At 48.8% G+C, this 10472-nt stretch overlaps 2 protein-coding genes and 1 non-coding gene across 4 annotated transcripts; 2 read left to right on the top strand and 1 right to left on the bottom strand.

Annotated features, from left to right (window-relative positions):
• The first annotated feature begins 388 nt into the window (after positions 1 to 388).
• Positions 389 to 4213, top strand: LOC112450127. Of its 2 annotated transcripts, none has more exons than XM_025003488.2 (10): positions 389 to 733; positions 807 to 872; positions 951 to 1051; positions 1135 to 1469; positions 1550 to 1645; positions 1726 to 2050; positions 2302 to 2928; positions 3013 to 3148; positions 3237 to 3446; positions 3529 to 4213. In XM_025003488.2, exons 1-10 carry the CDS (start codon positions 502 to 504, stop codon positions 4107 to 4109), a joined length of 2709 nt encoding a protein of 902 aa, XP_024859256.1. In that variant the 5' UTR covers positions 389 to 501; the 3' UTR covers positions 4110 to 4213. The 2 variants fall into 2 exon arrangements, with proteins under 2 accessions (XP_024859256.1, XP_037837395.1); XM_037981467.1 differs by having other exon boundaries at positions 948 to 1051.
• Positions 4214 to 6522: 2309 nt separating this feature from the next.
• LOC112450128 lies at positions 6523 to 6628 on the bottom strand. The gene has a single exon (XR_003038680.1). It is a non-coding gene; the product is annotated as a U6 spliceosomal RNA (small nuclear RNA).
• A 1021-nt stretch (positions 6629 to 7649) lies between these two features.
• LOC119618018 lies at positions 7650 to 9185 on the top strand. The gene is made up of 4 exons (XM_037981696.1): positions 7650 to 7711; positions 7756 to 7870; positions 7918 to 8135; positions 8219 to 9185. Exons 1-4 carry the CDS (start codon positions 7650 to 7652, stop codon positions 8610 to 8612), a joined length of 789 nt encoding a protein of 262 aa, XP_037837624.1. The 3' UTR covers positions 8613 to 9185.
• The last annotated feature ends 1287 nt before the right edge of the window (positions 9186 to 10472 follow it).

The raw sequence follows: 10472 nt of genomic DNA, 5'->3' as shown, positions 1-10472 counted from the left end.
ACATGTGAGGAGAGCTGCAGACCAGGGACAATCCAGAAATGGTCATGAATGTCAGTTTAGAAGCTATCAAAGTTCTCAAATAAAGCACCTTTTGATAATGTTATTGTTTGTTGGTAGTTATCTTACAAAACTAGGAAGTATTTTTAGTTTATATATTAAAAGTTATGTTTTTTTATTTTATTTTAGTAAAACAAAAAAAAATCGCAACTTTTAGGAAAATGCCCCGCAAAATCAGGCATTTTAGCCGCAACAATCACAAAAATGCCCGCGAAATCCTGGAGGGACTGATAAAGCAATCAAACCAGACACGAATTATTGTAATAATTAAATTAACCATTGGGATCATATTACCAAGAAATTGCTTCTGTTTTTGTGGGTTTATCGAAGTTTTTATAAGGTAACTTAGGCGGCCGGAACACCTGCGTGGTTTTCCGTATAGGGACGAACCCGCTTTTATTTTGTATTTTTGTATTTCATTAGGTATTTTGCATTATTTTAGAAATGAGGAGGGACAGAGCCCAGCGTGCCACCGCTTCTGCCACCTCCAGCCCGGACGCTGCCTCCAGCCCGGCCGCTGACCCCAGCCCGGCCGCCACCTCCAGCCCGGACGCTGCCTCCAGCCCGGACGCTGCCTCCAGCCCGGACGCCACCTCCAGCCCGGCTGCTGCCTCCAGCAGGCGTCCGTTCCCTCAGGTCTCCACTCCGAGGAAGAAGAGAGCCATGGTTCTCTACAGTAAGTTCTCTGCTGATGGTGTTAAAGTTCAGCTGAAGGGCTCAGAGCTGAAGCTGCTGCTTTTTGTCCTCAGGTTCCTCGGAGGAAGACGATGAGCTGATGGTAGAGGCTGCTGCCGAGCAGGAGCTGTCTGCTTCAGGTGGGATTCATGCAGCAGTTTGTGTTTATGTTTCATCACAGTGTTACAGCTTGGTGATGACTGTGTTGTTTACAGCAGCTTCATCAGCAGCTGCCCCCCCTCCTCCTCCATCTCCTCCACCACCTCCTCCACATCCGTCCTCCACACCGCGCCCGGCTAGCACCACAGCTGCAGCCCAGGTTGGTTTTAGAAGAAATGTTTTTTGCTGTGTTTCTTTTATCTTGCAGCAGTAATTCACTGCGCTCCACATGCTTTGTTGCAGGTCGTCCTGCTGGAGTCTTGGAGGAGCAGCCTTCCTCCAGAGCAGCAGGACTGGCTGAGCAAAGCCCTATTTGTCAGGGACAAGACAGGTAGGGCTGTTCTCACCAAGGAGCTGCAGCTGTGGTACCATCCACCTGGCCCCCGGCTCACATACAGCCAGCCACCCTCCTCGCCCGACGCCTTCTTCCTCTGGGCCCCATACAGGATGTGGCAGTACAGCTTTAAGTGTCCGAGCTGCGCGCACAAACTGACCAGCTGTGGTCTGTACAAGACCGTGCGCAAAGTTCTGGACCTTGATGGCTGGTACTACATGGGGACAGAGTACCTGGAGTGCAGGTAACTCGCTCGTTTTAAAGGAGCTGCAGGCGGCAGCGGAGTGGGATGTCAGACTGACGGCTTGACGTCCATTTTGACAGGTACTGCACGAAGAAGGTGGCGGCCTGGGCGAGGAGCGTGCGGGAGCAGCTGGACCTGGGTCACCAGCTGCTCTTTCCCGCTGAGCTGGCGTACAGGTATGCCTCACCGTCACCGTGCATGTTGCTGTGGGGGAACGTGGGCTGGTGAATAACAGCTTCCTGTGTCTGTGACACAGGCTGTCGTGCGACAGGAAGGTCCTCGGCCATATGAAGGGGCGAGCGCTGGGGAACAGCGCCAACCGGCTTCGCTCCTTCCTGGTGGAGAGCCACACAGAGGAGTGGATGTCCAGGTGCCTGCTGTACTTGGAAACGGTCAACAAGTTCCAAGTCGCAGGGGTGCACTTGGCTCCACCTCCTCACCCGCCCACCATGCAGCCTGTACCTACCAGCGGCTGGCTGCTGTCCACTTACGCCAGGGAGACCTTCAGTCGGCTGGAGGAGCTCCAGGCCGGCGTCACCTCCATCTTCGGGTCCATCCTAAAGATGGACTCGACCAAGAAGGTAGGTGTGACCTCACGTGCCGCCTGTTCCCAGGTGTGTCTCGTTCCTGTCATTACCCACCTTGTGTATTTAAGTCCACCTGTTGTCTTTGTCTCTTGTTGTGTGCTGCTCCGTTTTTTCATTAAAAATCCTTCATCTGCACTTAAACCTGGGTCAAGCTTGCGTTCACCCTCACCCACCGTACAACTCATGGCACCGCCGTCATCAGATGAAGCTGCTGTCTTACCCTCCCCTTGCCCCATCTTCTGCAGATCATCAGGAAGCTGGCGGGCGCAGATTCAGGGACGGCCCAGTGGATGACCAGTGTGGGCAACGAGCTGGGCCAGGTCCTGATCTGCGTCCTGACGGCGGAGGAGGGCCGTGGCCTGAGCAACATGACCGCCGGCCTGCAGGAGCGCTACGAGCAGGCCGAGCGCTCCCCACCGCAGGTCCTCTACGTTGACCGGGACTGCTGCAGGCCGGGCGGCGAAGGCGGCGCAGCAGCGGCCCTGTTCCCCTCGTGGCCACAGCTCCAGGTCCGGCTGGACACCTGGCACTACATCCGCAGGCTGGCGGCTGGGGTCACTGCGGAGAGCCACCCGCTGTACCCGGACTTCATGCGGCGCATCTCTGCTGCCATCTTTGAGTGGGACTCGGAGGACGTGTCCCACCTGAGGACGGCCAGGCAGGGACAGCGGTCCAGGAGGGTGCAGAGTGTCAAGGAGATGGCTCGGCACTGCCGGAGGCGTACCCGTGGGGCGCAGGAGACTGAACGCCTCCTGGATGAGGCCATCCAGGCGTTCATGGGAGCCACCGACACAATGAACATCCCCCTCCTGGACCAGGCCCGCATGGAGGAGATCTGGGCCACGCAGCGGAAACACGTGGCCTGCATCCAGGTGAGTCTGCGCTCTGTGACTGACGTTCGGCAGCTTCTTCCAGCAGGTTCTGCTGCTCCATCACCTCTGTTTCGACACATCCAGGATCCAGCCGGTGTCCAGCTGTACACCAGGACCGGTGAGCTGACCAAAGGGGGCGTGGTTCTCCCCGTCTATCGCTGCGCCCGGGGCTCCACGTCGCTTAAGTCGTTCCACCTGCATCTGAACAGGTTCATCCCAGGTGAGTAGCTGGCGTCCGTCAGACTGAAATCCCCCTGCAGCTCTCTGGTCGTTCTGCCAACACCTGCTGTTGTTCCTCTCTGCTGCAGGAACATCAGCCAGTGGCTGCCATTTCCAGATGTTCCTGTTGGAGGGCCTGACCAGGTGGAACGAGGACCGGGCTCAGGCGGCGGCGGGCGCAGAGAAGACGGGGAAGATGTGCTACGCGAGCCAGAAGCAGCACTGTCTCTACCAGCTGAGTCAGCGCTTGCTGGGAGTGACGCTGGCAGAGACGTACAGCAAGCCGCTGCAGTACACGGGTAGAACGGAGGCACCTGGCAAGGCTTTGTGGTAAATGTGCAGCAGCAGTTCCTCATGAAACATGTCCCTGGTGATCCTCAGGAGAGCTGATTGGGATGAGTTACCTGTACGCTCAGACGGGCCACGAGCTGCAGATGTTCCCTGACGAACCCGATGACCCGGACGGGGGTGAGGAGGTGGTCCTGGAAGAGGACGAGGTAGAGGAGGACGACGAGCACCAGGACCTTCTGGAGGGAGATCTGGGTGAGGGGTTTGACGTTTTGACCAGCCCTGCTCCGTCCACCACCCCTGCTCCGTCCACCAGCCCTGCTCCGTCCACCAGCCCTGCTCCGTCCACCGCCCCTGCTCCGTCCACCAGCCCTGTGCCGTCCACCAGCTCTTCCTCTCTGGAGGCCGCAGGCCCTCTTCCCTCCGCAACCGGCACACCGAAGTCCACAGCCTGGCACAGGAAGAAGCTGCAGCGCCTGCAGGAAGCTGCAGCAAAGGAGGGAGCGACTTTTAAAGTCAGAGCTCCCTCCATCAATATCTGCAGCGGCTGTGGACTTCGGAAGATCAAGGAGACGGACCACAGACTCCTGATGAAGCCCAGCGGGGAGAGGGTGAACTACTGCCCTGTGGCCGCCAAGGGACAGAGCCCTGAGGAGTGGCTGGCGTCTCTGTAAATATATGTAAATATCACTGTATATAGTTTTATTGCACATTTTGTATATAGTTTTATTCCACACTTTGTATATAGTTTTATTTGCACTTTGTATGACATTAAAATATTCACATATTTGTGCATATACATTCTTAGTGGTTTGTCATAGTTTTATTTCCTCTTCATTTCACCTCATGAATCTGAAATAGTACATTTTTAGTTGTACGCATTTCCATTTTTTAAATGCATGATCCAGTATTCTCATTTTCACCCAAGCACTGTTAAGTCAAATATGTGAAGCAAAGCAGCGCAAACACTACGAGCGTCTCTAACGACAACATTCTGCAGCCACTTATTACAGGGGGAGCAGGGGATGTGTGAGATGACAAGAATGAGCTTTAGTCAGTCATTAAGAAAAAAAATGACATTAAAGTTCACATACACCTTTTATATTCCCTGTTTGCTTGGAAGAGTAAATGTAGACTGACACACAATCAGTACCAGTTATCTGTATAACAGAACATTTTATATCATTACAAAATGTTCGGAACCTCTGGCCTTGGTATTTCCTGAACTGGATCTTGCAGTGAGCCAGAACCAGGAAATGGTCAGCAGGATCCCCTTCGTTCTGCTTCACAAAGTTGGTGGCCTCAGCCAGAACCTCCTCTTTGCGCCTGGCCCTCCCTGCCACCACAATCTCGCTCACCTGAGGAGTTCTGCAGAATGAGGGGTGTGCATACATAATCTGAAAGGAAACGAGCACAAACGCTATGTTACTCGTATAAATATTGTTTGAATTAATAAAACTATCATTACACTGGATTTCTCTCACTTTTTTCACTCAGCAGAGAAGTTGTAAGAACTTACAAATGACCAACACTACTATTCATTATCAAATATTGTACAATTTTATCCTTTTTAGCTCTATGCTATCCACACTGTCTCGACAGCAGAATGGGCCCAATAAACGTGTTGTTGTAGGACCTGCATAAAATGTATGATCTTGAATACTAAAAAATGTGACAAATTTCTTAATCACAGAAACACTTTGTATAATCTTGTTGCTACAATACTAAGTTCAATTTGTATTTGTTGTTTTAGCAGGGGGTAGACAAAATAAAATATTAGGCCCACATTTTTATAAAATAAGTTTTTGCATGAAAACAAATCCTCTAGTAGACTTAATGGAGCATAGTTTTCTAAAATTACAGGCACCTGTTTAATGTAATTACACAACTTAAGGTTTTGTGTTTTTTAAAATGCCTAATTCAAAGATTTTTTATTTCTATCTCTGAACTGAAAAAAATATTACTGTAGTATGGTTAGCAAGAAGAAAATCTTGTTCACTTTTGCTGCAGATGGTATCTGTTCAGGTGAGTGCTCCCACCGGATACTGTCGGACATTTTGTTTGCGAGGTTAGCCAATCAGCGTCGCGGATTCCCCTTAGGTTCCTCGTCATCATCTGCTCGTGAGCATTTCTCAGTCGAGCAAGAAGGTCCTGAGCGAGACGGTCGAGAGAGCGATTCTTCTGAACAGTAAGAGCCAAATATAAGTAATAGTTGGATAAATCTGAAGATTATTAACATCGTTAATGTATTACATCAGTTTAGGCCCAAAAGTCGAATGAATAAAATGCAAAATTTCGGGTTTCGTCGGCTAGCTTGCTAGTTTAATTTGACCTTTAGCTTAACGGTCCGTTATATAAACGGTCCGTTTTTTTTCTAACTTTATTATACAAGCTAATAAAATCAACATCAAAAGGTACCAAAACATATACTTAAACAAACAAACAAAAAAACAAAATGAATCGATAACTTAGCGGAGCATATTGTATATATGACGTTATAAAAATCCACGGCAGTATATTAAAACTGCCCTCGGCTAGCTTGCGAACTTAACTTGACCGTTACATTAACGGTCCGTTAGCTTAACGGTTTTTTTTTTTACTTTATTAATATAAGCGAATAAAATCAACATCAAAAGGTACCATAACATAAGTAGACAAACATGCAAAACCCAAAATGAATCGATAGCTTAGCGGAACATATTGTATATATAAGATAAAAGTCCATGGCAGTATATTAAAAATACGAATGGTTTTAAAAATGCAATCAACTTAAAATCATTTTTTGACTTCACAAAACATATTAAAACAAAACAAAAACAATTCTATCCGTTCGTAAAGAATTTATTTATTGTGGGACTTAATCTTTCCGTATTTATGAATTATTAAGTGATGTTTTGTAGCTCAAGGCTTAAAATGTGATGCCTGCTGACTTAAAAAAAAAAAAAAGAAAACGAGGAACGCTTTACGAATTTGCGTGTAATCCTTCCGCCATCCGGTACGCCATCTTCTCCGTCCCAGTTAGTCCCAGTTAGCTCGAGAAACAGTATCTCTTAAAGTGTTCCGTGATCTGACGACTTAAAAAAAAAAGAAAATGAGGAACGCTTCACGAATTTGCGTGTCATCCTTGCGCAGGGGCCATGCTAATCTTCTCTGTATCGTTCCAATTTTAGTATATGTGCTACCGAAGTAACACGTCTCCTTAGTGTCCCTGACCCGAATTTATGAGCCTCTAAGCCGGTCTAACGTCACTGGCGGTCGTCTGAGGACCGTTCATTCATTAAAACCGGGTTAAACGGGAGAAATCCAAGCAAAAACAACCCTAACGGCTATGCAGGAAATGTAATAAACAGTGTTTAATAGCTCTGTTTCAACTTGATCTGATTTATTTCCTGTTTTTAATTCATTTGACGTTCACTTGTAGCTTTCACAAAACCCAGATGCATGCTGGGAAATGAAGCAAGCCGGCTGTGTGACTCAAAGGCAGCCCTGATTGGCTGACTCGAGATCTGAGAAGAAAAGGCTTTACTCGACCTCCGTTTGCTTTAAAAATGACTCTGTTCTGTTCTGTTCAGAGTAACTGTTTGTGTGAGGTCGCCTGCAGACCGTAGCCGGTCTGTAAAAGCTTTTGTTGAAAAGCAGGAAGTCAAAAGGAACGTTTTAAGTGTAAGAGCAGTGAACCGACACCAGGCGTCACTGTGAGCTTCTTTATCTGAGATTTAACTGTTCATGTACATGACTGTTGAGACTTTGCTGGAGACGTGTTATCTTGTTTTCTTTCGTTGAATTGAACAGCACTTTGGTCAACATCTGTTGTTTTTGTGCTGTATAAACACATTGACATTGACCCCCTAAAGACAAATTGAGCATCAAAAATTTCAAAATGCAGCCAAAGAGAAATAAACTCCTTCTGCTGAAGTTAAACTTACATAAAGTAATCACCCTGTTGTTATGTTTTCTTTTTCATAATTTCTCTAGTTTTATCGTTAACATCATTGTGAACATGGCTGTGAGTTGATCTTCATCATGACACTGACTGAAATGCTGTTATGATGGTTATATTGATGCTACTATTTCTATTGTTCTCTCATGATTCTATTGATATTGTAATTCAATGTTTTTAGTCTAGAGATCCCACCTTTAAAAGGCCCCCGATGGGACCCTAATCCTGAGGGCCTCCAGTGAGGCTCAGGGTCTGAGCCCAGAAAGGAGCCTCCATGGCCAAACCGGCAGAGGAGGTGGAGGCGGACGTGAGGGCCCACGTCGTCAGACAGGGGGGGTGCCTCTGACCCCAGCCTCATCCTCAGCAGGTCTGCCCTGCAGTTCGGGAAGTACTGGGGCAGAACCTTCATCTGGCTGCTACGCCGTCAATCTTGTGTCCTCCCACCAGGAAGAGCGTGAGAGGACAGGGTCTCAGTCTCCCCTTGTTGCCAACAAGGTAGCATTTTTCTCTTTTATTCTGATGCATTTCTGTTCCGTGTCCAGCTATCATCCTACCTTGCGTACCTGCAGGACGCCCTCCTGCGCTACTCATCAGCCTACCCTGACTTCGTGGAGGCGGTCAGGTTCCACCGGGCTTTTGAGTTAGAGCAGGCCAAGTCCCTTCTGCCGGGACAGGAGGGACAGGCTCTTGTTAGCTTCGGGGACTTCAGATTCGAGACCCCGGAGAGCCTCTACGACTCTGGGGAGGCCAAGAAGATCTGGTATGATGGAACGTCGGAACCTGTGTATGTTGAGCATTTGCTGCAACATCAGAGTCAACTGACATTCTGTCTCATCCGCTCAGGTTCATCAACTATCTGCGGAGGACTTCACCTGCTCCGGGCTCCCAGATGGAGAAAGCCATGGACTACGTTCGGTGCCGAGACAGACAGACACCATTCACCAGCCCACGTTCCCCCACAGCAACATGCACGGTGACGGTGAGGCATACCTGTACGCCAGCTCAGCGGGAAAGAGCAGCTGGTGACCCAGGTCCAGCTGCTCCCGCACGCTCCTCGCCCAGGCCGCCACCTTCTTCGTGCAGTACCTGTCAAAATGGACGTCAAGCCGTCAGTCTGACATCCCACTCCGCTGCCGCCTGCAGCTCCTTTAAAACGAGCTGTGGAGGAGGTGGTGGAGGAGGGGGGGCAGCTGCTGATGAAGCTGCTGTAAACAACACAGTCATCACCAAGCTGTAACACTGTGATGAAACATAAACACAAACTGCTGCATGAATCCCACCTGACACAGACAGCTCCTGCTCGGCAGCAGCAACCTCCACCATCAGCTCCGAGCCCTTCAGCTGAATTTTAACACCGTCAGCAGAGAACTTACTGTAGAGAACCATGGCTCTCTTCTTCATCGGAGTGGAGACCTGAGAGAACGGACGCCTGCTGGAGGCAGTGGCCGGGCTGGAGGTGGCAGAGGCGGTGGCATGCTGGGCTCTGTCCCTCCTCAACACGTACCGCTTCAGCTGGCTGAGTCGGGCGCCAGGGTTCCGGACCGGCGCGTCCCTGACCCACCTCCTGTAGCTGAGAGGAGGAGACGCAGAGCGTTAAGGTTCTGCAGAACTTCTAATGAGCCGTCAGAGAACCGGTCCTACCTGCTGGTTTCCGGGTCGGAGCTCTCGTACAGCTCCTTGTAGGTGAGGGAGCTGTACGCTCCGAAGCCCACCAGCCGCTCGCCCTCCGACTCGGTGCCTCTGCTCCTCTTGTCTGTGAGGGCAGAGGTCACCTCCTCAAAGAGGCGGGCGTACTCCAGCAGAGCGTCCTTTTGCAGCATCAGAGGGCTGCTGCTGCTGTCTCCTTCCTCTCGCTCTGCCTCGTGGCTTGCCAGGACCCCCAATGTGTAGCCAGGGTCATGGGTCAGCAGCCACCGGAAGGTCTTTCCTCTGTACAGACCGAACTGCACCTCCATTTGGCTGAGGATGCAGCATCAGTCTGTGGCATCCCCTCCGAGGGCCCTGACCCGACCCCGAGCTGTGGCCTCCACCTTCTGGCACGTCTCTATGGCCAGCTTCTCCCTGCTGCCTCCTTCCCTCGCCTGCTGGGCGGCAGCTGTGGCTTCGTTTGAAGCCTTAAGCTGCAGCTGGGTGGTTCCGGGCAACAGCGTGAAATGAGGCTTGTACATGTTCACTGAAAAATACAATGAAGTCCAGAATGAAAATCTCATCTGATATTATGGATTCATAACTGATGAATAGAACTCATTAATAAGCAAAGAACATAACTAACAACATTGCTGCGTATGTATCTTTAAACTGAATGCATTACATTTAACATACAGCTTTGAGTAAAATTAGCACACTATCTGTGTTGTTAACACTTAATATGAGAAAATCAGTTTGCATAACCATATTATATATTATACCCGTATTACTACTAATTTGTCACTTGACCTGTCATTATGTATTATTATTTTTTTTTGGTTTTCACAAATAATGACCTGGACATTATCACTTCACCATTTAGGATTTAATAATATTTGGAAAAAGACTTTGATAAGTTTTACGGAGGTAACGTTACCTTTTTAAAAAACTTCGGTAAACCCACCAAAACAGAAGCAATTTTTTGGAAATATGATCCGAATGGTTAATTTAATTTTTACAATAATTTGTGTCTGGTTTGATTGCTTTATAGCGCAACAGATTTCTAAAATAATGCAAAATACTTCAAAGTGGGTTCGTCTCTATACGGAAAACCGCGCCGGTGTTCCGGCCGCCTAAGTTACCTTATAAAAAACTTCGGTAAACCCACAAAAACAGAAGCAATTTCTTGGAAATATGATCCGAATGGTTAATTTAATTATTAAAATAATTCGTGTCTAGTTTGATTACTTTATAGCGCAACAGATTTCTAAAATAATGCACCGTTCGCGCCGGTCGACGAATTCCTTTAGCTTTGTAGAGGCTAAGCCAAAGCTTTAAGCCCCTGAGGTGGTACACCGGGGTAAAGTTGACTCGCCGATCACTTAAGCCGCTACTTGAAATGAGAGCCGTCCTTGATGTTAGTGCAGGTAATCAATCCATTTATTTCCATGATTCGGCAATCATCATGTCT

Source organism: Kryptolebias marmoratus, linkage group LG19, assembly GCF_001649575.2.
Source record: "Kryptolebias marmoratus isolate JLee-2015 linkage group LG19, ASM164957v2, whole genome shotgun sequence".
Taxonomy (NCBI): Eukaryota; Metazoa; Chordata; class Actinopteri; order Cyprinodontiformes; family Rivulidae; genus Kryptolebias; species Kryptolebias marmoratus.
This window is presented reverse-complemented; position numbering and strand designations above follow the sequence as displayed.

Bases quoted from the DNA above. Each gene is read 5' to 3' on its own strand.
- LOC112450127 (XM_037981467.1), top strand. From the start codon at position 502: ATGAGGAGGGACAGAGCCCAGCGTGCCACCGCTTCTGCCACCTCCAGC. The intron at 2,051-2,301 runs GTAGGTGTGACC...CATCTTCTGCAG, and splicing joins AGATGGACTCGACCAAGAAG to ATCATCAGGAAGCTGGCGGG. The intron at 2,929-3,012 runs GTGAGTCTGCGC...CGACACATCCAG, and splicing joins AACACGTGGCCTGCATCCAG to GATCCAGCCGGTGTCCAGCT.
- LOC119618018 (XM_037981696.1), top strand. From the start codon at position 7,650: ATGGCCAAACCGGCAGAGGAGGTGGAGGCGGACGTGAGGGCCCACGTC. The intron at 7,712-7,755 runs GTGCCTCTGACC...TCTGCCCTGCAG, and splicing joins CACGTCGTCAGACAGGGGGG to TTCGGGAAGTACTGGGGCAG. The intron at 7,871-7,917 runs GTAGCATTTTTC...TTCCGTGTCCAG, and splicing joins CTCCCCTTGTTGCCAACAAG to CTATCATCCTACCTTGCGTA.